The sequence below is a fragment of the Meriones unguiculatus genome, chromosome 17 (genome assembly GCF_030254825.1).
Source record: "Meriones unguiculatus strain TT.TT164.6M chromosome 17, Bangor_MerUng_6.1, whole genome shotgun sequence".
Classification (NCBI taxonomy): Eukaryota; Metazoa; Chordata; class Mammalia; order Rodentia; family Muridae; genus Meriones; species Meriones unguiculatus.
This window is the reverse complement of record NC_083364.1, coordinates 17010008-17036075: the sequence shown is the minus strand read 5'-3', so window position 1 is coordinate 17036075 and position 26068 is coordinate 17010008. Positions and strand designations below refer to the sequence as shown.

Below are 26068 nucleotides of genomic sequence, written 5' to 3'. Positions count from 1 at the left end.
GGAGCGTCCTTGCTTCTGACTGGAGTCCGGGTGGAAGAAGAGAGTTGTGTAGCTACAGCTACATCATGTATCCCCTCCTGCTGCCACCATCTTCCTTTCCGTGGTGTTCATAGGACTGGGAACCCCAGGGGGCTGTGCAGACACCGCGAGTGAGGACAGATGGACATTAGAACCCTCAGAATGAGCTGAGAATGTTTTCTCACTTTTTTTTTTTTGTAAATTAAAGATGGGCCCCAGCTGGCCTACAACTTGCTCTTCAAACTCAGAGATCCGCCTGCCTCTGCTTTCCCCTCCGGAGAGCTAGGATCAAAGGCCTGCGCCACCACACCTGGCTTTTTTTTTTTCTCAATTTATTCTCTCATATATTACATCCTGACCACAGTCTGCCCTCTCTCCCCAGTCCCCCCTTTACCCGTTATTATTTATTTTTGTGTTTTTGGAGATAGGGGTTCTCTGTATAGCCTTGGAGTTTCTAGAACTCGCCCTGTACACCAGGCTGGCCTTGAACTCACAGAGATGCCCTCCTGTCTCCCCAGTGCTGGGATTAAAGGCGTGTGCTACCGCCCGACATGTTTTTTTACACCAATCACAGAGTCCCTCAGCACTCAACAGAAAGACCCAAAGTTTCCTGGCCTCTCATTAAGGGTCTGGCATCCCGAAGTCCGGAGACTTTTGAGATACCCGCTCGCAACACGTAACACTCAGGGCCCGCCCCAGAAACTCAAATAGAATCCCTTCGACGTGGCGGCGCCGGCGGGCATAACAACCAGAAAATAGAGTCCCAACCCCCGCCCTTCCCCCGCCTTCCCGTCCCGGCAGCAGCTTCTCGCGGCCTCTCGCTCTGAGAATCCCGCCTCTGCTGGGGGGGGCGGGAATGTAGACGGGGCTCCATTGGGAGTGGTCGACCTTCCTGCCAATCAAGCCTCCCCGTCTTTTCATTGGTCGCCTGTGGTGGGCTTTATCTTTCAATCTCGTGGCCCCTCCCTACGCGTCACGGACGCCTCGCGCAGTGTATGCCACCGCGTAGGAAGATAGTCCCCAAGGCTTTCCCTCGGTTCGCGAGATCATGTCTTCGCCGGAAGTAGTTCAGTGTCCGGCACTCGTTGATTCCGGGCGCCGCAGTACTCTCTGGGGGTTGTTTTGGCAATGGCTGTTAGGAGGCGGCGTGCGTTGGCGTCGCCTCTGGAGGCGGCGGAGGGATCCGCGGAGAGCGAGCATCCGGTCGGGGCTCGGTGCAGCGACTTGGGGGAGGTGGCTTTCGGCGATGGGCGTGGCCTCCAGGGGGCGTGGCTTCCGCGGGCGGCCCGGGGCGGGGTGGCGGGGCGGAACATGTCTCCCGCCGCAGGAAGATGAGGCAGCGCCGGCGGCTGCGGGCGTAGCGGGCCACCGCAGGCCACCGCCGCGCGCCGCCGCCTCCGCCTCGGTCCCTTCCCGCGGGGCCTGCCCTGAGAGAAGCCCGGGAGAGGCCAGCCGACGCGAACGCGAGTAGGGAGGAGGAGGAAGGACGCGCGCCCCCGAGCCCTGCGCGCTCCCGCCGCCCACGCGCGACCCTCGGGGACGCGCCCGCCACCCTTTTGTCCCCGGGGTCCCCGAGGGCGGTGGGCAGCAGGGAGCCCCGGCGCCCCCGCCCAGCAGGTGAGCGCACGCGGAGGGGTCCCGGGCGCGCGCGTGGGGCGCACGGGCGCGCGCGCACGGTGGGGACCCCCCTCCTTCTCTGCTTAGTGCATGGAAAAAAAAGTTGCCTCCGGGTCTCTCTCGGGTCCGCGGGGAGGCTGGGCTTGGGGTGAGCCCCCGGGGGAGGGTTGCATGCGTCCCCCTTGCACAGGGCCCCGGGCCCGGCGGCGCATTGTTCTCTGTCTTCAACTTTGCGCGCCTGGAGAGGGGGCGACGTGGAGGGGACGCGCGCACTTCGGAGCAAACTTTGCCCGGGCCTCTTTTGTGACGGTTCTCTTTGGACGGTCACCCAACTTCATCAGAAAGGGGCTCTCCAACTCGTAGGGATCTTAGGGGAGGTGGTCCCTTACCGCCTGCCCTCAACCTCCCCCCTCAGGGAGGGGGTCCCCCCCATCGGGGCTGGAGTTTAGGGGGGGGGAAGAGAGAGGACCATGTCCTCCTGCCATCAGCCAGGGGTTCTTCAACTCGTGGTTATCTTAGGGAAGGTGTCCTTTTACCACCCACCTCCACCCCGTCACTTGAGGTGTTCTCCTCCCTCCTGGAGTTTGGAGGGGTGAAGATCATCCCCGCACTCCATGACCTAGGGTTCCCTAACTCTTGGGGATTTTGAGGGAGGTGTCTCTTTCCCTCAGCCCCCATCCGAGCTGGAATTTGGGGGGAAGAGCTAGGAAAATCTCTTCACCTCTTTAGCTGGGGGTTCCCCAACTCTTGGGGATCTTGAGGGATACGTCTTCCCCTGCACACTCACTCACTCGCCCACTCTCTTAAGGATGAACCCCCTGACTCAAGCTGGAGTTTGGAGGAAAAGAGAACAGGTCCTTTTGTCTGCTACAAGGAAGGGATCTTTGGGTACAGAGAAGGAGGGCAGACACGGGGACCCCAAGATGGGAACATCTGCTCTGTGTTAATGTGGGGAGCGGCACAGCTCAGGGTTTGGGACACAGTGGTGGCCTCTTCCTCCAGCCTTCCTCACTGTCCCGCACTGGCTGCTGGAATGGGGGAGGGAAGAAAAGGGAGGGTTGTCCCCAACTCTGCTTCCCACCCCTTAATCCAAGAAGTCTCAGGTTGCCCCATTCCTTCCCTCCCCAAAGTGTTTGTGGACTCTGAGCAGTGTTTCACCTCTCCCCATGGGGTTACCCAGAAAAATCGGTTTCAAGTACCCCCAAAAAAAAAGTGTGGTTTCATACAACTTAAAAGAAAAAAAAAGTCAGTTTCACACATCCTCCAAAAAGGATTAAAAAAAAAAAGGAAAGAAAAGAAACAGCGGGGGGGAGGAGTTTCTCTGGGTACCTGTTTTGCACTCTGACTTGGCAAACAAAAGAGTTGGGGTTCCTGAGCTTCTGGACATGGGTCCTCCCTCAACCCCAGAATCTCCTTCCCCTTGTGGTTTCTCAGATCATCACTGCCCTCTCTCCTTTTGGAGGAACCCTGGGAAAAAGTTAAATTTCTAGATGGGAGCTGGGCAGCCACTCTCTCCTTGCTCTTCTTGGGGTGGGCCTGGCAGGTGGATCCCCTCCCCCGCTGGTGGAGCAGAGCCCCTGGGACCGGAGGGGAATCCCAGGGCTTGGGGACCCCCTCCCCCCACCAGGGTGATGTTGGTAAAAGGATGTTTTCAAACTTGACTCAGGAATAATTCCCGGATACATCCTGACAATAAGACAGCCTGCTAGGTTTTGTTTTGTTTTGTTTTTAACTTTTTGAATGAGGTTAGGTTTTGGGGGGTGAGAGGGAGAGTTGTGGGCCCCAGGATTAGCAACCCGGTGGAGTCTTTGAATTTGAGGGTGACAGCTGGGGAGGCTCCAACAAATTTACTTGGAGGACACAGAGCCTGGGCCATGCCTCCCCTCCTATTTAGGGCCGGTGGGCAGGGCCCCCCGGGGGTGATAGTGTTCTAGACACACCCCCAGTTTAAAATGTGCAATTTGACCCTCTGATGGTCCTCTGGGAGTGGCGAGAGTTCACGTGCGTACCTCCGCTCCCGTTGTTCAGGTTCCCCAGTTGGTCTGGGGAAGGATCCACAGTGGAGCCCCCAAACCCTGGGTCTCTGCCTCCTCCGGGGCCCCATGGACCCAGGCCCTTGCCTCTAATCCCCACTTGTCAATGCTGTCAAACTCCTCCGTTTCTCCCCTCCTATCCCTGGGTGTCACCACACACAGGGCTGTCTCTAGGCCTGGGGAGTGCACCCCAGTTCCTACGCCTGCTGCCTGGCTGTACGATGAACCAGTCTCAGAGAATGGCACCGGTGGGCTCTGACAAGGAACTCAGTGACCTCCTGGACTTCAGCATGGTGAGCTGTCCCCTGCCCTGCACTGCCTGCCCCTGCTTGGGAGGCTGGAGGGGGGCTGAAAAGGGGGGTGTCTGCCAGTAGGAGCGGAGCGCCTAGCATGCAGAAGTAGAAATCTCAAGAGGGAATGGAGGCTCCCCCCAGGGGCATAGTGAACCCCACTGAAGAAATGGGCCCACCTACCACTTCACAAGTTCAGAAACTGAGCCCAGAGAGAAGGGAGGACTGTTGAGGGCTCTAGTCCTCCCCCAGCTTGTTCACAGCAAAAGCCCCATGTGGCTGTGGGGTTGGTGACCATCAGTTACAGATGGTGAGAATGAGGTCTCTGGCCCACGCGGGAGACCACCTCTGGTGCACCCATAACTGTCCTCCGTCCATCTGGGTGCTCCGAGCAAGTGAGGGGAGATCTCTGGGTGGCCCCTGGCCTGTCGGTTAGCAGACAGTCAGGCATGCCTGGGAGAGGCGGGCTGCTCCGCACCCATTCTGTGGTGCTCCTTTTTTGCCAGCCCAGAGAGGTTGCTGTCTGACGAGAGTCAGAGCCTCCGGTAGGCATCTCCACAGCCTAGGACCCTCAGTCACCCTTTCTACAGTAGACACCCTTTCTGGGAGACGCTGGACCTGTCCTTGAAGAAGCAGCATGTTTTTCTAAACTCCGGAATCTCGAAATCTCAGCCCAACCCCCAGAAGTACCATTGTACCCTGAAAGCTCCTAGGGCCACTTTCGTTCTGTCCTCCCCTGCTCATCCCCACAAGGGGCCCAGGCCGCAGAATTCTGACAAAAACAAGCGTGCCCACACCGAAACAGCCCCAGCCACCCTGCGGAAATGCAGCCCTGGGGACGGAGCCCCAAGGTTCCGGAAGGCCCTGCTGGTATTTTTAAGGCCTTTTTTATTGTCCCCCCCTTGTTGCCCCTGGCTGAACGAACACGCAGAGGCCCCGGCCTGCTGGGTTTTTATTGTTGTTAAACTGACAGGTCACGGCCTAATGGCCCGGAACATACCAGCTTGGAGGTGCAGCTCAGCCCTCGTGGGCCCATGGGAACACCTTGAGCGTCTGGGCCACCCCCTCTTCAGTCCACAGGGCCCAGGGTCTCCCCTGAGTTAGGTTGAGAGAGCATCCCATGGGCAAATGAGAAGCTGAGGTGGAAGCAAGGAGGGGCCACTTCGCACAGCAGGACTCACGGGGCCAGACTGGGAGGCAATTTCTTTGGTTGGAGGGTTGCATTTTTAAAGTTCTTACTCTTTTGATTTTGAGCTAGCATCTTCTGTAGCCTGGGCTTGCAGTGAACTCCTTATCCTCCTGCCTCCAAGTGCTAGGAAGGCAAGTGTGCCAAGTTGTCCAGATTCTGTTCTTAACTTTTTTTCTTAAGTTAATTGAATGTGCATGCCTTGGTGTGTTTGACTTGGTACCATGCTTATGCCCCGTGCCCTCGAGGGTCAGAAGAGGGCGTCACAGCTCTGCAGCTGGAGTTACAGAGGTGGTGAGTGCTGCGAACCTTATCCAGGGCCTCTGGAAGAGCAGCCAGTGGTTTTTTTTTTTTTTGTTTTTTTTTTTTATTTGTTTGATTGTCTTGTTATGTTTTTGTTTGTTTTCGAGACAGGGTCTCTCTGTAGCCCTGGCTGTCCTGGAGCTCACTCCGCAGACCAGGCTGGCCTTGAACTCACAGAGATCCGTCCAACTGCCTCTACCTCTCAGAGTGCTGGGATTACAGTCATGTGCTGCCGCTCCTGGCACCCCTCCCCCCTGGACTACAGAATACTCATCTCAGAAACAGTCAGGGCAGGGAAGGCAGCTCAGTGGGTGAAGTGATGTGGCCTGAGCTCAATGCCAGCATGCACCTGTAACCCAGAGCTGGGAGGCAGACACAAGAGCACTCTGGCCGCTGGTCTGTCCCACTTGGCAGGCTCCAGGCCAGTGAGAGACGATGTCTCATGAAACAAGATGGCCGCACACCTTTAGCCCCAGCACTCGGGAAGCAGAAGCTTGTGAGTGCGAGGCCAGCCTGGGCTGCATAGCAGTTTCAGCCAAGGTGAGACCCTGTCTCAAAAACAAAACCAGGCGCTCCTCCTGAGGAATGACCCCAAGGCTCTGCACACACAAAACCAAATTCTAAGTCATGCCCCCTAGCGAGCGGGTCACTGTCCCTCCCCTTTAACCTAGAGGCCTAGAGGTCTGGCCCGTCCGGCTTGAGTGTGAGTCCTCCAAGCTTGTCCACGGCTCTGTGTTCAGCCTCACTGCAGGAAACCCAGTCTTCGGGCCTTCAGCCGTGCTGCCCCAGCTCACCTGCGCTGCTCTCCGCTCTCCTCTCTGTCCCCACAGATGTTCCCGCTCCCTGTGGCCAATGGGAAGGGCCGGCCCTCCTCCCTGGCCGGAACCCAGTTTGCTGGCTCAGGTAGGATTGGGGGACGCTGAGGGTGTGTGCCTGTGGACTGTGACAGATCCACGTGGTGGTTGGCTCTGTAGACAGCAGCATTTTCTCATCTTGTGCCCAGTTGGAGCTGTGCAGCCTGGCCTCCCCCGGAGGCTGCATTTTGAACAAATATTGGGTCTTGGTGCCTGCATGGTCCTGGCTTGCTTGGGACCCAGAGATTCTAAGATGTTGAAGGAGAAACATCTCAGAGCCAAGCTGACCTGATGGGGTGCAGTCGGCTGGCTAGGCTCGTGTGTGGACTGTGGAGGACATATTTGGGAGGCTTTTGTGGGGTGGCTCTCGTTGACCCCACCCAAAAGCAAGGCCCTCAGTCACTGCCTGGCTGGTCTTCCCCTTGGCCTGAGGAAGTGGATGGAGGGCCATCTGGGCACTCCTGGAGGCCTGGAAATCCCCACAGGCTCCCATCACCCCGGAAGTAGCCCCCAGTCCACAATGGTCAGGCTTCCTGCTGCAACGGGGGTGGGGGTGGTAAAGTAAGGTTGGCAGCCAGTGTGAGGACAGGGTGTCCTCCCGACCCTTTACCCTTTGTTGTTAAGCTCTGCACCGGGGCCTGGAGGTGGCTCAGCCTGGTGGGCCTCTCCCTGAACGCCAGGCCTAGCAGAACGGGACCTTGAAAATATCACCCACTGGTGTCTGTCTAGCCTGTCTCATCCTCTAGACCCGCCCTCACCCACACTCTTGGTGTCAGGCTCACATTGTCTCAAGAAGCCTAGCGTGTGGCCTTGGGGCTGTGTGACCCTGCCCTGGGGACGCTGTTGGCTGGCCCTCACGGTCAGCTTAGTTCAACAGGGGGTGTATCTACAGCCCAAGGACCAGACTCTCCCATCAGAGACCACATGGGCCATGTCACCTTGGACTGGACATCACTTCTGCCAACCTGGGTTCCAGAAAAGACATTCACTCCATCCTTGACGGTCAAGGTGCATACAGGAGTGGGTTCCTAGAGCAGGTCCCCCTGGCCCTGACAGCACGGTCGTGGCTGGAGCCTGGCGCTCAGGGGCAATCCCACAGGAACACAGGCCTGAGGAGGGCGGGCTCAGTGCTCAGCCATGGATGGGCTCAGAGAGCTGTCAGTTTCACAGTGAGTTGCTTCCGTGGCTTGAGCCCTCTTGGATTTGATCAGTATTTTTCTTGATAACATTTCATTTTAAGTCACTCTTGAGTCTCAGGAAAGAGGTGAGAACTCACGTGACCAACTACCATGCTGTAGGCCGGCCCTGCCTCACAGCTCAGGTTGGCTCACGATTGCACTTTCCATAGGAACTTGTGTGACACGTTGGTCTGCCGTCACTCTTTGTGTGGGAAGGGGCTCTGATTCTAATCTCTCTGACATCCCTGACCCCACCACTGCTATGTGAATGGAATCATACTGTGCTGCAGGTGCCTAAGGGGGCTCAGGAAGGTTCCCAGGAAGCTGCCCAGCTGTTGGCTCTGTCTCTTTTCCTCTTATCACTGCCAGGTCAACCTGCTTCATTTACTTGTTTGGCGGTTTGCTTGTTTGGTTGATTTTTTTTTTTTTTTTTGAGATGGGGTTTCTCAGTGTAGTCCCGGCTGGCCTGGAACTCACTTTGTAGACCAGGCTGGCCTTGAGATTAAAGGTGTGTCCTCTGCTCAGCTTTAAAAGCCGAATCTTGGGCCAGATGTGGGCGTACATCTTTAATCCAGCACTGGGGAGGCAGAGGCCAGCCTAGTGTACACGGGGAGCTCCAGGTTTCCAGAGTGATGCAGTAAGACCCCATCTAAAAAAACTAAAACTCAAAAACACCGCATCTTCTCTCTCTGTTTCTAACGTGTTAAGTGGTGACTTCGTGTTTTGTTCCTGGAGTCCCATTCCGGGCAGCCGCAGAGCAGTTGAGAGGAATGCAGTGCTTGCTCCTGCGCTAATTATCAGGAGGCCGAAACCTGGGGTTCTTTCTCACTGAACAGGGCTGAACAGCACAACAGGGAAAGTAGGAAGGGGAGGAGCAGAGGAGGCCGAGTCAGGCAACAGAAACAGTGCGGGGAGGTTCATGGATTGTTTGAGATACCGCCCAGAGCTTCCTTCTCCAAGTAGCTTTCTGGGGTTTATTTATTTTATTTCATTTTATGTGTGTGGATGTTTTGCCTGCATGAATATCTATACGCCACTTGTATGCCTGGTACTCATGGTGGCCAGGAGAGGGTATCAGATCCTCTGGATGTGGAGTTACGAGATGCATGTGGGTGCTGGGAACTGATCCTGGGGCCTCTGGAAGATCAGCCAGGGCTATGTACCACTGAATCAGCTGTCTGGCTCAATAGGATATAGTTTATATTTACTTTGTTTTATTTGGCCCCTGGAGACTGAATCAAGTGCCTCCAGAATGGAAAGGAAGGACTCCGTTGCTACCAGGCATGGTGGCTGCGCCTTTCATTCCAGCACTGGGCAGACAGAGGCAGATGGGTCTCCGAGTTCAGCCTGGGCTACCTAGTGAGACCCTGTCACAAACCACAGTGCTGACCAGCATCCCAGCATCGCAGTGAGTGTCCCAGTGTGCTTTCTGTCACTGTGATAGACACTGTGACGGAAAGCATCTCAGGAGAGGCTGTCCCTGGCTTGTACTTTCACGTCACAGTCTGTCATGGGAGAAGTCATGGCAGGAACCTGGAGGCGGAGCTGAAACAGGGACCATGGTGGAGCCCCCCAGGGCTCCTCAGCCTGCTTTCCTGCAGCTCCAGGACTACCTGCCCATCATGACAGCAAGCTGGGCCCTCTGGTCGAGCACGGTTCAAGAAGACAAGTGCCCATAGGTGAATCTGGCCAAGGCGCTTTCTCCAGTGAGGTCCCTCTTCCCAGATGACCTGGCTTGTGCCAGCTTGACAGAGACTAAGTAGAGTCTGAGCTCTGCCATCTTCTGTGCCTCTCTGGCCTGGCGTCTCCCCCCTCGGTGGCTTTTCTGTGGCGTTGCATTACTCTGCGTGTGCATGCGTGTGCGTGTGCGTGTGCGTGTGCGTGTGTGTGTGTGTGTGTGTGTGTGTGTGCATGTGATTGCATCTGTGTGTATCTGTGTATGTGCACTGGAAGCTGACAGTGGTGTCTTTATTAATCACTCTCCACTGTGGTTTTTGAACCAGGCCTTCTCTATACCTGGCGCTCACCTCCACCTAAGCTGGCCTGCTAGTGGCCCTAGGGATCTCCTGTCTACACCTCCCCAAGGGGTCCCAAGTGTGTGTAGCACTGTGCCTGGCTTTTTAGGTGTGTTTTGGGGTTGGAACACAGGTCCTCGCGCTGGTGCCAGCAAGCATTTCCCAACAGCCATCTCCCCCGTGCTTACATATAGTCTGCTTGGCCCACAGTGCCCCTCAGATCTGGCCTGACCTTCTGTGCTGCAGCTTTGCTGCATCCCAAGCCTGCCTCTCACTCAGACAGCCCGGTCAGCAGAGGCAGCCAGTACCTGACATCAGCCATTCCCACTCAAGCTGTGTCTGTCCCTCCCCTTCCCACTGCCGTTTAGGAGAAGGAAGCAAAGACCATCCAAGCCAAGTGTGGGACTGTGAGCCTGTCCGCCCGGCTCTCAGGAGGAGGCAGGGAGGGTTGTGAGTTCCAGGCCAGCCTGGGCTACGCGAGCCTCAAAACAAAAGCAGGGCCATCTGTTCCCATCAGGTTTGACTGTTCCGCTGTGGCCTATAAAGTTGCCTCCTGCCTCTCTCCCTTTGTCCTTGACTCCCTCTCCTATATCTGTTGTATTGATCTCACACTGTGGAATCTGCTCCTTGGAGAATCGATATTTGCCATCGACTCCTTTCTACTTTCATCTTAATTCCTCTTTTTAAAGTTCTTACCTTTCTTTCCTGGAGTTTAGAATCCAAGTGCTCGCTAATCTTTTCAACGTGAGGGGGACGGTGTGTTAGGATGGAACCCAGGGCCTCAAGCATGCTAGGCAAATGCTGACCACCTAGTCTTCCAGGTTTGCCTTGGAGGTGGGAGGGCCGTGGCTCAGGGGTGGAGCCCCTGCCCAGAATCCTTCAGTGAGGGGCTGGGGCACGGTCAGGGCGAACCCCGCCTAGACCTGGTGTGCGGTTGTCTGCTGAGGTGCCCCCAGGTCCAGAGCTCCCGCAGTTCTTGTTTGGCCCGCAGTTGTCGGCATCTGCGTTTTCTTTGGTGCGTTTGGTGTTTTGGAAATGTGTTGTGAAGACTGGGTGGTCTCAGACTTGCTGTCGCCTTCAGCAGTCCTGGGTGGAGGGAAGGCAGGTTTTGTTTGAGAGCTTTGTCTGGTTGCTTGGGACAGTGTCGGCTGGACCTTAGCTGCAAGTGGCTGACGTCACCACATCCCTGTTGAATGGGCTGTGGAGGTAAGGAGAAGAGGTTGGGGGTGCTTCGAAGGCTGGAGCAGAGCTGTCGCTGTGAGCCCCTGTGGGGGTGCTTCTTGCCACACTGGACTGCACTCCTGCGCTGGGCTCCCACGTTCCTCCATACCAGGACAGCTGGCTGTATCTGAAGGGTCTAATAATGAATGACTATAGCAACCATTCAGTCGGGCTATCCGGGTACACACACAGCTGTAGACAGACATGAACAGGAGAACTGTGTGCCAGTAAAACTTTATTTATAAAAACAAGTCGGGGGCCAGAGTACCAGCAGTCCCCGCAAAAGAACAGCGTCCCAAGCACGGGCCTTGTGGTCCTCCCCTAAGGTTGGCTGAGCTTGATGGGGCCAAGCTCTGAGCGGGGCTGGACCCTGCGCCTCTTTCCAAGGAGGTGCCCGTTCCTTTCCCACTCCCCCCAGTGCCTCACCTCCAAGGACAGGAGAGAAACTGTCAGAGAGCATGCCTGCCATCAGCGTTGTCTGTTAGAACGTTTCAATTAGTACGCAAGTGAAACTGCTATGAATATGCATGTCGGGGCTATTAAGATGCATAATTTATCAGTGGGGTGATTTTAATAACTGTATTAATGGGTGGGGGAGGGGCTTGTGCTAAGGGTGTCGGGGTCTTCAGTATCACCAGGCTCTGAGGGATGGGACGGGGTTTGACATGTTTGGGCGTCACGACTGCTGGTGCTGACAGTTGTTTTGGGCCTGGGCTTCTAGAGGGCCCCGTGTGCCCCTGGGGTTCACGTTGAATGGGGTTTGGTGGGAGCTGCCAGCAGTGTGGGTACCAGCCCCCCAGCCTCACCACCAGCCCTGCTGGACAGCTAAGGATTCTGGGGCGTAGATACCCGCAGACCATACCTGATGCTGGAGGGATTTCTGGAAGCCCCCAGGACCGCGCACCCCCCCCCCCCAACACACTGGAACTTTATCAGGAAACAAGAAGGTGTAATTGAGGGGTGAATATTCATGAGGCTGCCAATTAATATGCATAATTATGCAAATTAGGCCACAATTAAACCTGATTCTCCAGGGAGGGGATGATGAACACAAAGGCCCCTAATAAAGTCTCTGGGGTTTGAAAGTTTCTAGAGTGGAGCTGTGGGGGGGAGCTTGTTCATGGGATGCAGGGGGGGGCAAGCACAGGAGACCCCTGGAGTCTGGGGCGTGGGTGTGGACACCTCAGTCCTTTGTGTGCTTGTAGGCCCAGGTTCACGTTAGGAAACTGAGGCACACGGCAGGGCCATATAGCCAAGTTGGGGGCTGGAATGTGGGCCCTTTGGTCCCTGTGGGTAGGGGCAGGGTGGCAGGAAGGCCAGCATTTACTGCAGGGGAGAATGCTGGAGGTACAGGCCGTTAGCTGCCTGAGAGGAGTGTTGGGGGAGATAAGGGCCCAGCCCTGCCTTACCCCGCCCCTCAGGACAAGGTCCTCTGGTCTCCAGGCTGGTTAACCCCTACCTCACCACAGTATACCCTTGACCTTCCTCTGAGGCAGCAGGAGCCGAGCCAGGTGCGCCTCTGTCACCTGTCACCCTCTGACAGTCAGCCTTACCCGCTGACCTGGTGGGCCTCCCTGGTAGAGGCCCTGTACCAGGGATGAAGCCTTGTGAACCACTGTCAACCATTTCTGAATGAGATGTCCTGTCTTGCATGGTCAGACATAGACCTGAGCAAGAGGCCTGTCCATGGGACTAAGAACGGGCACAGTAGCTGCGGTTTTGACGGCTGAGTAGGAGTTTGCCAGGGTTGACACCTGGTAGTCACATTACTGAGCTACAGCAGCCTTTGTAGGGACAGAATCCCAGGCTGTGTGGGACAGGAGACTGGCCTTATTGCTGTTAGGCATATCTGGGTGAAGGAGGGATCCCAAAGCCTTCTGGGTCCTCTGAGGACTGGGCTAGGCTTCCCTTTGCCTCCTGCAGGACTTGAGGACCGACCCAGCTCAGGCTCCTGGGGGAACAGCGATCAGAACAGTCCTTCCTTCGACCCCAGCCGGGTGAGGCGCCTCTGTGAGGCCCAGGGCTCCCTTCTCTCCCGGGCAGGGGTTGAGGAAAAGCCACTATGGCGGCTGAGCACACGTGGCCTGTACCTCTCACCGTGTCCGTCTCCCCTAGACATACAGCGAAGGTGCCCACTTCAGTGAGTCCCACAGCGGCCTGCCTTCCACGTTCCTAGGACCTGGGCTTGGAGGTGAGTGTGGCCGTCGTGTGGTAATCTCAGGAGGGCCTCAGGGCACAGTGGGCCAGAAGTGGAGCACCAGCTGTCCGTCGACAGCCCAGCCTGGGCATCGAGGCGGGCAGTGTGCCGGATGCCGCTTCCCCCGTGGCTGGTTCTTGGCCTTGTCTGCGGGGGCACTGTGGGCACCAGTCACCAGGCATGGGTCAGGAGGCCTCGAAAGGCAGGAAGGCTGTTGCTCTACCTCAGTTTGTTCTGTTCTACAGTCCGGAACTGGTCAGCACTGACCCCGGCTCCCACCACCATGGCCCAGAGTGGCCTCAGAAGTTGTGGGGTGCATGTTCCCTTTTGGGCTTCCTTTTCCTGCCTCTCCCCTGGGTGTCCTGCCTGAGAGGGTGGCAGGGACACAGGGCAGTTCCCACAGAGTCCAGCTGTGTCCGTCCTGGCCTGTCGATTCCTCTCGTGCTCAAGCCAGCACCCCGTCGTGGCTCACAGCATCCGCAACTCCAGTCCCAGGGAATGTGATCCTTCTGCAGGCAGACTTTCAGGCAAAACGCTGTTACACATAAAATAATAAATCAATCTGAAACAAAATGCCAGAAAAAGCTGCAGATTAGTTGGTCCCACTGTTGCTAGGGAACCCTGTCCACTGGCCTGTACCCGGGGCCTGGGCAGCTGGGTGTGCCCTGGAGGCCCGCCATGTGTGCCCCCACCGTGTGTGACCCCCACGTACCATGTGTGTCGTCCTCCCCAGGCTCCCGGGCCTCATGTGAGTTTCTTCTGTCTCTCATAGGCAAGGGTGGTGAGCGGAGCACCTATGCCAGCTTTGGGAGAGACAGCAGTGTTGGCCCCCTGGGTCAGGTAAACTGAGGTGGAAGGGCATAGTTGGCCTGACCTCTGAGGTCAGCCTGAGGGTTGGCCGCGCTCCGGTAGCTGCTGTTAACACCTGCCGGGACCAGGCTGTGCCCTGAGGATGGTCACGTTCATGTCAGCTCTGGATGAGGAGTAGAGCTGGGCGGAATATGGGGTCCCTGACCCGGCTGTCCGGCGTGAGCTTCAATGGAGTGCAGACCGGCAGGCGAGGCCCCGGGGTGGGGCTCTGCCCTGTGGTGGGGGTGAGCTCATGGCGGGGATGAACTGGAGCGTGCCTGTGGAGGGGAGGGCAGGTCCTGAGCGCTGTGCGAAAGTGAGGCTTGCAGCCGGGACCTGCCTTCCCTCACTGCTCTTCACAGCCGGCAGGGCTGTCTCCAGGCAGGGGTTGTCCTGGGTCTGACGTCAGCCTCAGCACGGTGTCCCCATTCCCCAGGCTGGCTTCCTGCCCGGTGAGTTGGGCCTCAGCAGCCCTGGGCCACTGTCTCCAACGGGTGTCAAGAGCAGCTCCCAGTATTACCCCTCGTACCCCGGCAACCCTCGGCGGAGAGCTGCAGATGGTGGCCTGGGTGAGTGAGGGCCAGGGACACGGAGATGCTGGAGGGGCAGGTGTGGCAAAGACTGAGGCCTGGGCTAGGCGCCAGGCGTGGGGTAACACGAATACCTGTAGACGAGGCTGAAGTGTGTGCCCCTGTCCCTCGGTGGCCACCGGTGCTAGCCCCTAGGGTAGGATGAGCTGCGGTCCTGCATCCGGAGAAGGCCTCGCACTGGGTGGCTGGACGCCACACCCACAGGCTGTGCACCAGGTGCTGGCTGTGCTGGCCTGGGACTGCTGGGCTCACTGCCCCCAAGCCCCTCTGCAGGGTCCCCAAGATGTTTTCCTGCATCTTGGAGTCCCAGTGATGGGACCAGCGTTTTTAGGTTTGTTTGTTCTGTTTTTTGAGACAGGGTTTCTCTGTGTAGCTGTTGCTACCCCGGAACTCTCTGTGTAGCTCAGGCCGGCCTCAAACTCATAGAGCTCCGCTGCCACAGCCTCTCAAGTACTCCTAGAAAACGGCTTCTTAGTGGCTGCATAAGGAGGCCCCTCAAGTGTCAGGGACCCCAGCCCAGTAGGGCCCACATAGGGGCAGAGGCCAGACCTTCTTCCCTGCTCTTGCTCCGCAGACACACAGCCCAAGAAGGTCCGGAAAGTTCCGCCTGGTCTTCCCTCCTCGGTGAGTGCGGGACAGGCCCGGTGCCTGTAGCTGCCATAGCTTCATGAGTTTTCCATTCCAGAAGCCGTGGCCACGTCTTGAGGATGACAGGCTTTGAGCTTTGAGGGTTGCCAAGGCCGGACGTGTGTGAGCTGAGTGTGTGCCGCCCCCTCCCCAGTTCCCCAGGGAGGTCCTTTCTCAGGACCCCCCCCCTCGCTCCCTCACTCTAGCAGTGGGTTTTGTGGCTAAGACCTTTTGGGGGTGGGGAGCCAGGTCCCACCTATTCTCCAGCCACACCCACCTGCCAAGGCTGCAAGTGTCCCGCCCATCGGCTTGGTGACTGGCAGATTGCCAACCCCAGCAGATGGCGGCTGGCCCTCCGTGGCTCACGGCACCGTGTGCCTGTGATTTAATCGTGTTGAGAAAGGCAGTGTGCCGGATTCTCCAACCTGGCCGCCTCCCCCAGCTCTGGGGAGGTAAAGGCAGGAGAGGCGCCATGGCACCTCATCTACAAAAGCCTCGGGCACCTGCTTCCTCTGTGGCTCCGGAGCCCTGCCGTTCCCTTTGATGTCAGGGCAGGAGGGGAACATAGACGAAAGCTCCCCAAGAAACACACACAGGGAGAGTTGGGGGCCAGAGCTGAGATCAGAGACTGTGGCCAACAGACCCACTTATGCTAAGTGGAAGTTAACGCTGCAGCCGGCTCAGACTTGCTACCTGTTCCTCTGCCAAGGCAGGCATGAGCACCGCTCCCGTCCCACGTCCTCTGCCGGGGCAGACAGTGAGGGCTGGTCCCCGTTCTGTTCCTCAGACTCTCAAGAGTTCCAGACAGTGCCAGCTGGTCAGGGTCAATGCTGTTGTCTCCTCTGCACCTTCTGTGCTCTGGGGAACTAGGGCCAGATACTACGCTGGGACTCTTGCTCTGTGGCCCAGGGTCCTACATACTGGAGGGACAGGGAGGTTTCCAGCACTGGCAGATGCTAGACGAGGAAAAACAGCGAGCTGAACATTAGCGGTGGGGCTTTGAGGATTCACCAGGAGTTTTTCTGTGAGGCGTGCCAAGGTGCCCTGGAGAGGAAGGAGAGGCCTCTAAGGTAGCACAGGGAAGTGAGGTCATCAGAAGTGAACACCCCAGACTCCAGGGCCTGGGCTTGGCAGGGAAGGAAGATGGGGCTGGGGAGCCTTGCCTCCCACTCCTCCTGGCTGACTGTGCCCTCCTGCAGGTGTATCCAGCCAGCTCAGGTGACAGCTACAGCAGGGATGCTGTGGCCTACCCCTCCGCCAAGACCCCCAGCAGCGCCTATCCCTCCCCCTTCTACATGGCAGGTGCGCAGGGCTCCCCGGGGGGGGGGTGTCCCTCTGTGGGGCCAGGCTTCCTCCACTCACCGTCCCTCTCTACACAGACGGCAGCCTGCATCCCTCAGCGGAGCTCTGGAGTCCCCCAAGCCAAGCGGGCTTTGGGCCCATGCTGGGTGATGGCTCGTCCCCTCTACCCCTTGCACCGGGCAGCAGTTCCGTGGGAAGCGGTGCCTTTGGGGGCCTCCAGCAGCAGGAGCGTGTGGTAGGTGCTGCGGTCGGGGGCCCGGGGGTACCGGCAGTCGCCTCGCCCTGCCCACCCCTCAACCATCGCCCTGCCCCTTGCCTACTAATTGTCCCCTCAGAGCTACCAGCTGCACGGATCCGAGGTCAATGGCTCGCTTCCGGCTGTGTCCAGCTTCTCAGCCACCCCTGGCACTTATGGTGGGACTTCTGGCCACACGCCACCTGTGAGCGGGGCTGACAGCCTTATGGGTAAGGCCCCACCTGGGGTTTGCTGGGCCAGGGTGGGACAAGCGTCAGGGCTCCATGGGGAAGGGACACTTGCTAGGCCCCAGAGCCCGGGACATGGTCTCTCCCTGTGCCAGGTCGGCCTTGGTAGATTATTGGGGACATACCCCATGAAAAGTAAGTTTTCCACTTCACTCTGGGTAAACTGAGTCAGAGAGGGAGCCTCGTTCACCTGGAAGGCAGGTGTCAGCGTTAGGCAGGAACTGGACAGTGGTCATGGCTTCTGCCGATGCTGAGTTGGGGCCCTCGGGCGGGGTGGGGGTCCTACTCGGCTTTCAGGATGGAGGCTCCCAGCTTGGGGCTCACTTCTCCTCCCACAGGTGCTCGAGGGACTACAGCCAGCAGCTCAGGGGATGCCCTTGGGAAGGCGCTGGCCTCGGTGAGCAGGGTCCCGGGTGTTGGCAGAGGGGGCTTCTGGTAGCCTCATGGTGGCCCTGATTGCCTATCTTCCATTCCTCCCACTGCAGATCTACTCTCCAGATCACTCCAGCAATAACTTCTCATCTAGCCCCTCAACGCCTGTGGGCTCACCCCAGGGCCTGCCAGGTGTGTGGGGCATGGAAACCACGGTGACCCCCGGGCTCCCCCAGTCTGCAGCCCTGGCTAGGTAGTGAGAGGTGGCGCTTGGTTGAGGAGAGCTGGGCTCAGCCTGTTACCTGTCCACTCGATAAACATTAACTGCGGACTCAGGCTTGGCTCTGGTGAGGCGCACCGCTCCAGTGTCATCTGCTAGGGACAAGGGAAGCCAGGAGCTGCAGGCTTCCAGAAGCCCTGCGGGGTTGGGGTTAAAAATAACTGGCTCTGCATGGTGTGGTGGCACTCAGGAGGCACAGGCAGATGGATCTCTGAGTTCGAGGCCAGCCTGGTCTACAGAGCGAGTCCCACGCCTGTCTTCACCTTGGCCTGTCTAGTCATCTCTGGAGCTGTGTTGCTTGTGTGCGGAGCAGTGAGCTCAGGCCTGGAGGGACAGGAGGAAACTATCTTTGAAGCCCCTGCTTGTGTCGGGGCTGCCTCCTCTGGGGTTGGCGGGGAGGGTTCGGGTGGCTATGCCAGGCGTCTTCAAGGGCATCTAGATGTGGGCAAGCTCTCCACCCTGTCCCCACTGCCCATCTTCCCACCCGTGCCTTTCTTCCAGGGACGTCACAGTGGCCCCGGGCAGGGGTGCCCAGTGCCTTATCCCCCGGCTACGATGGGGGTCTCCATGGCCTGGTGAGTGTCCCCTCCCCATGAGCTGGGGCACCAGATGCCAATCTGTCCATCTCTAGCGCAGTACGGAGTCCTCCTGGGAGAGAAGTCAGTTGAGTCCCAGTCAGGACAGCTTCTAAACAGGAGAGGCCATGGCGAGCCTCGGGGGACACAGGCTTTAAGTGGTGAGGGACAAGTCGCCTGCTGCTGCTGTGCTGGGGATCAGTGGCAGAGTACTCACCTGCTGTGTGCGAGGCTCTGGGCTCTCACCAGCACTGCAGACACGGATTCTGGTGTCACTGCCTGTCGTGTCCGCTCGCTCTTGGGATGTAGAGGCAGGCAGGCGGGTTAGGAGTTGAAGGGTGGGTCTTCAGGAGCAAGGCGAGCTGGGGTGGATTACAAGTTTGAGTATCCTGGACCACAGAGGGAAACCCTGGGTGAAGCAATTAAAAGTGAGCGTATGCACCAAAAAAATAAAAAATAAAATAAGAGTTGAGTGTGATAGCACACACCTGCAGTCCCAGGCAGAGGCCAGCCGGGGCTGCAGAGTGTTCCAGGGCAGCCAGGGGTATACAGAGAGACCCTGTCTTGGGAAAAAAAGAAAGAAAAACAATGTGTGCGTGCATATGAGTGTGTGAGCGTGTTCACACATGCGCTTGCACCTCAGTGCCTGCCCTCCCCACTCTCACAGCAGGGCAAGATGGAGGATCGCTTAGATGAGGCCATCCATGTCCTTCGCAGCCACGCTGTTGGCACGGCCAGCGATCTCCACGGACTTCTGCCTGGCCATGGGGCCCTGACCACAAGCTTTTCGGGCCCCATGCCGCTGGGCGGGCGGCACACAGGCTTGGTGAGTAACTGCCTGGGTCGGGGTGGGTAACGCGTTGGGACCACAGCCACGGTGACATGTCTCCTCGCTTGCCGTAGGTCGGCGGGAGCCACCCTGAGGATGGCCTCGCCAGTGGTGCCGCTCTTCTGCACAGCCATGCCAGCCTCCCGAGCCAGCCCGGCTCCCTCCCTGACCTTCCGCAGAGGCCACCGGACTCCTACAGCGGTAAGTCCCGGGGCCGAAGTAGAGAGGGGAAGGACAGGATTCCTGTCCCGGGCTGGGGCGGACTCAGTCTGTACGTAACCCGCTGCTGAAGCTGAGCTGGGTGCCCTAGAAGCCTGAGAAAGCACAGTGCGCACAGCCTTGCATGCCGGGGAGGCGGAGACAGACGGACTCGGGCGGGCAGGCTGCAGCGGACAAGCCCCATGTTCGCCAGTCCCCTGCCGACCACTGAGAGCCCTTGGTGGGGAGATGCGCTCTCCGTGCCCTTCCCCTGAGCAGACCTCGTAAGCCACCTTAGGAGGCCAGGAGTGTGACCAGCCCTGAGAGGCCAGAGGCAGGAGGGGCCCTGAGGCTGGTAGCCAGCCGTGCAGAAAATCGGTCCTCCAGGTCAGTGAGGGACCATCCAGGGATAAGTCAGTGACAAGAGCTGGTCGCCTGACAGATGACTTTCCCTGCTCTCCCGCCCTTAGCCCCTGTGCCCACGCGCGCTCGCACACACACACACACACACACACACACAATCCCCTGCCACCAAGGGACCAAGAGCAATCAGCGTGCCCGTCTCTGTTGTCTAGGTCCTGCAGCCTACAGGCTCGGGACTGTTGTGTTCTGATGCCACAAGGTGGGCCCCGGATTCCAGCGAAGTGGGGGTGCCTGCTTCTCAGATGAGGGCCTAGGATAGGTGCATTTTTGATAGGAGATACCAGCGGGTTCAGGGGATATTAGAGCCAGCAGGACGTAGAGCATGTGGAAGGAAGTAGAATCGGGGGTCCTAGAGGGTGACCCTGTAGAGGAGGCACGGCCTGTGCAAAGGCCCCTGGCGGGGTGGTGCAGGGCAGAGCCCTTGTAGGGAGAGCAAGGGAGATGAGGAGGCGAGGCTGTGACAGGCCAGCGTGCAGGGACCCTGTGGGCCAGCAGAGGGCAGGGCAGGAACGGCCCACCTTTGAATTCACAGGTGACTTCCGGTGGTCATGGGGAGCCACTGGCAGTGTTAGGGACTCTGGATTCGGCGTGTGTGAGGCCAGGGATGATGTCAACAGAGGACCCGGTCCTAGGTGCCTGTCAGCGCTTCTGAAGCTGACTTTTAAAACCCAGGCAGCTCCACTCAGCATTTGGCCTGTCGTAGCTTGTTGTCTTTTTTTTTTTTTTTTTTTTTTTTTGCTTTTGTTGTTGGAGACAGTGTCTCATGTAGCCCCGGCTGGCCTTTAAATTACTGTGTAGCTGGGATGACCTTGAATTTTTGGTCTCTGGCCTTGGCTACCCAGGCGCTGGGATGAGGCATGTGCCGGCATAACCTCCCTGTGTACCACAGGCTGGTCTTGAACTTGTGGCCTTCATAGCTCAGCCTCCGTGTGCGGGAGCAACAGACAGGTACTGTCTGCCTCCTCGAGCAGCGTTCCACAAACCGCTCCTGCCTGGAGTTTACAGCAGGGCTCCTCCTCCCGTCTCTCTACTTCCTAAAAAATGCTTTGGTTTGGTTTGGTTTTCTGAGACAGGGTTTCTCTGTGTAGCCCTGGCTGTCCTAGACTCACCGTGTAGACCAGGCTGGCCTCAGAGGTCTGCCTGCCTCTGCCTCCTGAGCGCTGGGATTACAGGCGTGCGCCACCACTGGCCGGCTGTTCCCATACACGTCTAGAAATTGTGAATCCGAGCTGTTGAGACAGCGCAGGTTTCCTCCTGTCTCCAGCTCGTGGTTGCGTGGCGTGACGTGACGTGAGGCGGGGTTCCAGCCGACTTCAGTGTCTGGAGGCTCCAGTGGGGAGCACCTCTGAGCCTGGCCAGTGTGGGGTGGTGCAAGCTGAGGCAGTGGTCCTGGTTGTCTTGTGTTTTGTCTGCTTCGTCCTGGCAGGGCCTCCTGGGGCCTGGGGCCTGGGGCCTGGGGCCTGTGGCTGCTGCCCCCTCACCTCCTCGTGTTTGCAGGACTCGGGAGGGCGGCGGCCACAGCAGGTGCCGGTGAGATCAAGCGGGAAGAGAAGGAGGACGAGGAGAACGCGTCAGTGGCAGACGCCGAGGAGGACAAGAAGGACCTCAAGGCCGCACGCACACGCACCAGGTGCCAAACCCCTCCCCTCGGGGCACATGTGCACACATCACACGCTACACACGCACACACGTCTCACCTGCACAGAGACCCGGGAGGCCCTGCAGGCCAGCCACTGTGTCACCTCACTGTCTCCCTCTGGCCCCCGGCTCCCCTCCCCCATAGCGCAGACGAGGATGAGGACGACCTTCTCCCCCCAGAGCAGAAGGCTGAGCGGGAGAAGGAGCGCCGGGTGGCCAATAATGCCCGAGAGCGCCTGCGCGTCCGAGACATCAATGAGGCCTTTAAGGAGCTCGGCCGCATGTGCCAGCTGCACCTCAGCAGCGAGAAGCCGCAGACCAAACTGCTCATCCTGCACCAGGCCGTGGCCGTCATCCTCAGCCTGGAGCAGCAGGTGCGAGGTCAGTGGGCGGCCCGCCCCGCGCCTCACCGCGCTCCCTCCCTGCGCCCCGGCGCAGCCGCCCTCCCCACGCCGGGTCCTGCCCACCGCTGCCCCAGCTCTGCCCAGCTCGCCCGCTGCTGCCCCGCTGACCCCACACAGACCGTCCTCACACTGACCCCACACGGACTGTCCACACACTGATTCCACACGGACACTCCCCACACACTGTCCACACGGACTGTCCCCACACTGACCCCACACTGACCCCACAGGGACTGTCCTCACACACTGTCCACACGGACTGACCCCACACTGACTGTCCACACACTGACCCCACATGGACCATCCTCACACACTGTCCACACTGACTGTCCTCACACACTGACCCCACATGGACTGTCCTCACACACTGTCCACACGGACTGTCCTCACACATGGACTGTCCACACACTGACCCCCACACACTGTCCACACACTGACCCCACACGGACTGACCCCCCCCACACACACTGATTGCACATTCACTGTCCACACACACTGACTTCACACTGACTGACTCCTCCCTGTGTCCTCACCTCCTGCCCCTGCGTCTCCCACGTGGCTACTCCTCACTGCCCACTGTCTTCCAGCTGTCCCCTGCCCTGTTCTGGTCACGCGCTGACCCCACCACAGGTCATCCTGCAGCTCTGCTGTCCCCACCCAACTGCTTCTCCTCTGGGTCTGTCCCCACATGGCTGTCCTCCAGGCCTGCTGTCCCCAGTGCTGACCGGCCCCTCTTGACTGACTCACCTTTCACCTTCCTCATCTTGAACACCGCCTTTGACAGGCCCGGGCTCTGCCTTGCTGCCGCTCTAGGCCAAGGACTTCAGCCAGGACCATCCCCATCCCTAGGCTCTTGCCAGCCCAGCCTTAGCCTAGAGCCTGGCCGTTACCGGCCAGTGACACCCCGCTCCCAAGAACCCAGGGGTGCCAGCCGGTGTCTGAACCACCTTCCCTATTCAGCTTACTCCCTGATTCCGTTTCCCCATCCAAGATGGTGTTAATCCACCTGCCCCAGGGCGGGTTAGGGAGGAAGACAGCTCAGACCCCGTTGCTTCCTTAACCTGTGCTCGCCCTGGCCTGCCTGCCGTTAACCTTTTCTCTCCTGCAGCATGGTGGGATCTGCCCGGTCGCCTGCTGTCCCCTTGGCTCCAAGGTCTCTATGGCAGCCAAGTGCACGGCCCACCCCGTGACCCCCCAGTCCGCCTATCTGCTGTCTCTTTCTTGCTGCCCCCCTTTGCCCTAGCCGTTCCCTGCCTTCACTTGCCACCCACCGCTCTTCACCTCGCACCTGCTGCCCTGTGGACAGGGCTGGCCACACCGTGACCTGGGGCCTTTTGTCCCGGAAGGCCCTGCGGGGACTTGGAAAAGAAACAGTCCTCTGGGCACACAGCCTCTGGTGCCCACATGCAGTTTGGTCTGCGCGCTTGTCCTGAGGTCTGGGGCCTGTGCCGCCACCCAGAGGGATCTGCTCGGCCCAGAGCTGACAGGAGACATGGGTAGCAAGGGGCCTCGCAGCCTGTGTGCCAGGGCTTTGGCAGTAGTCTGCCCTCCCAGAGGAGAATGAGGTATAGGGCTCAGCACTGGGAGGGAGGAGCCATGCCAGCACCTGCTTCCTGTCAGGAAGTATCCGGGTCAGCTTGAGACATTGGGTACGGACAGTCTTAGCCTTGTGTCCGGCCGTCTGGAGCCACTGCCTCAGGTGCCATCACGGTAGAGGACATTAGTCAGGTCCCTGGGCCTGGGAGTCGACACTCCTGCCCAGCTAGGGTGGCTTATGGCTCTGGGATCAGGGCTGAGGCCGAGTGCTGTTTGCTCCCATGAGCCCTGGCTCAGGGTCCGAGCCTCTGCCGTGCTGAATCTCCCTCAGCCACAAGCAGGAACAGCAAGAAACGAGTCAGCAGATCAGCTGAGACCCACTGCCCTGTGGAGGTTCCACCTCTGTGTGTGTTAGGGGACAGTAAGGCCTCGGACCTTCCCAGAGTAACCAACGGCCTCTGGAGAAATGGGTGTGAGGACACACAGACAGATGGCCTGCACAGGACACCACTGCCCGCACTGCAGAACTGCCAGCACCCAGCATGCACATTCCTCCCAACAACGCTGCCACCCACCCACCCACCCACATCACCCACACGCTAGCACGGCACCAGCTCTGCCTCACACCTTACACATAGCACGAGGTGGCCCAGCCCCCCCTGATGGAGGCTCGGTGCTGTGACCCAGCAGTACGGACGAGGTGCTGTCCCTGGAGGAGAAGGACCTGAGGGACCGGGAGAGGCGCATGGCCAATAACGCGCGGGAGCGGGTGCGCGTGCGGGACATTAACGAGGCCTTCCGGGAGCTGGGCCGCATGTGCCAGCTGCACCTCAAGTCGGATAAGGCGCAGACCAAGCTGCTGATCCTGCAGCAGGCGGTGCAGGTTATCCTGGGCCTGGAGCAGCAGGTGCGAGGTAGGCCGCGCCCACCCTCTCCTGCCCTGGCCTGCTGTTGGCCGGGGTCACCGAAGCACAGTCCCAGTCCCCCCCCCCCCGTCCCCTCGTGGGAACCGTCTCCCACTGCTCTCTCCTTCCTCACTCCCCCCAGAACGCAACCTGAACCCCAAGGCGGCCTGCTTGAAGCGGCGGGAGGAGGAGAAGGTGTCTGGCGTGGTCGGGGATCCCCAGCTGGCGCTGTCGGCTGCCCACCCGGCCCTGGGCGAGGCCCACAACCCGACCGGGCACCTGTGAGCGTCGCAGAGTCTTTGTGGGACCAGGGACCACCGCACTCTCCGCCCAGGGTGTGCCCAGGATGGTCCTGGACGAGGCAGGACTCCAGCAAGGCATGGGCCAAGGGCCCATACCCATCGTGGTGCCAGCGAGGCTCCTGAGGCACCTCGGGGCCTGGGGTGCCCCTGAGCAGCGGGCGTGGCTTGGCCCCAGTAACCAAGCTGAAGGGAGCTTCCCCCCTCGATTAACCGAAACTGGAAACAAAGCCGCATGCTCACTTTTCAGAAAAGAAGAAAAGATGCCTTAATTATGTAAGACGGAAGAATCGGGACCGCGCCCTGGCAAGGGGCCGCCCAGGACTGGCTTCTAGTTCAGAGCCACCAGCACATCGTGCCTAAGCAAAAAAAAAAAAAAAAAATTTTTTTTTTTTAAGGAGAATAAAAGAATGTTAGTTATCAAATTTTTTTTTTAATGTAGACAAAAGTTAGCAAGAACGAGGCCTTCCGTGTCATTTTTTTTAAGCTTTCTTTTGTGTATGTTTTGTAAGCAACAAATTTTTGTATAAAAGTCTCCTGTCTGTTCCTGTTTCTAGAATCCAGCGTCTTATTTCATGGTCTGCAAGGTTATTAAAGTAGCATTATTCAAAAGACCCAGTGATCTAAGGGCAGCCCCGACCCTAAGGCCTGACCTTGTCTGGATGGCCTGTGTCCCCTCCCTCTCCCCACTCGCTGCACCCGTGGCCAGTCTGTGCCAGGCATGTTTGTGCTCCTTGGTTTAACCGAGCAGTCTGCTGCTCATGGGAAATGGGCCTGAGGAGTTGCTTCCACTGGGATGTCCGTATGTAGGCGCGGGTGCTAGTACTGTTTACAGGCCATGGTCTGGGTATTCCCAATGGTGACTCTCCAAGAACCCCAGGAAGCTGGGTGTCTCAGCAGTCCTGATCCAGAGCTGGAGTCCTGGCAGATTCCTAGGGAGCGCTGCTCTTCGGTCTGCACTGGAATCCTGAACAAGTAGGTTCTAACACGAGCGAAGGAATGCCTCCGCAGCAGGGTAGATGAACCCGCCAGCGAGAGTGAGGGCGAGCAGGCAGAAAGCAAAAGCTTCCTCCTCCACGCCCTTTTGTGTGGGCTCCCACCGGACCGTGTGGCCCAGGTTTAGGGTGGTCCAGTCAAGAGACTCCCACAAGTGTACCCAGCTGCTTGGGCTGGTTGATTCCAGATGTCAAGCTGGCAACCAAGATGAGCCATCACACATGCTTCCAACCCACAGCTGGCTTTTCAGTGACTGGTGCAGCCATTAGCATCTTCATCCAGGTTGTACCCTGGTCCCTGGGTCCCCCTCCAAGGATCCACCCAATTTTCAGATCCCAGCACCATCTGCAAAGGATGATGATGAGCTCACTGACGATCCCCAAAAGCATTCTGTCATACCTGCTCCATGCTGACCTCTGTCCCCACAAGCTACTCTCCCTGGAAACCCCAAAAATCTCCAACGAGGGACTGTTTGGAACCATGGTAACACCTTATTATGGTAGACAATCCGTTTGTCACTTTGGCTTGGGACTCGGCACTTCTGGAAACCACTGGAAGGAACAGCTGGGTTGGAGAGAATGCAGAGCTCCGGCCTGCTGCATCCTTGCTTCAGAGGCTCGTTTTCAGGCGAATCGGCAGGCAAGTGAGGGGTCAGATTTCCCATCAGCTGAGGTGTCTAGAAGCAACCCACCTGTCCTTGGCCCAAGTGTCCGTGAATCCCTGTGTCCCAGAAAGGTCCATCAGCCATCTCTATGTACACTGCTGGCCAGCGGCAGGGCCAGGGGTGGGGCGTGCACTGAGGTTGTGGCTCAGCTAATAGCTCAGCACCTATACACGAACCCTGGGTTCC

The 26068-nt window shown here is 58.5% G+C and overlaps 1 protein-coding gene across 5 annotated transcripts; it reads left to right on the top strand.

The window, feature by feature from the left end:
- The first annotated feature begins 1286 nt into the window (after positions 1–1286).
- Positions 1287–24781, top strand: Tcf3 (transcription factor 3). Of its 5 annotated transcripts, none has more exons than XM_021641852.2 (19): positions 1287–1635; positions 3831–3961; positions 6278–6350; positions 12639–12712; positions 12831–12906; positions 13685–13752; positions 14198–14330; positions 14926–14975; positions 16178–16280; positions 16358–16515; positions 16616–16745; positions 17102–17160; positions 17249–17327; positions 17917–17990; positions 18661–18816; positions 18894–19020; positions 20938–21070; positions 21224–21459; positions 24066–24781. In XM_021641852.2, exons 2-19 carry the CDS (start codon positions 3890–3892, stop codon positions 24206–24208), a joined length of 1944 nt encoding a protein of 647 aa, XP_021497527.1. In that variant the 5' UTR covers positions 1287–1635; positions 3831–3889; the 3' UTR covers positions 24209–24781. The 5 variants fall into 5 exon arrangements, with proteins under 5 accessions (XP_021497527.1, XP_021497526.1, XP_021497529.1 ...); XM_021641851.2 differs by having other exon boundaries at positions 18658–18816; XM_021641854.2 differs by lacking the exon at positions 21224–21459 and adding an exon at positions 23706–23932 and having other exon boundaries at positions 1288–1635.
- Positions 24782–26068: the final 1287 nt, after the last annotated feature.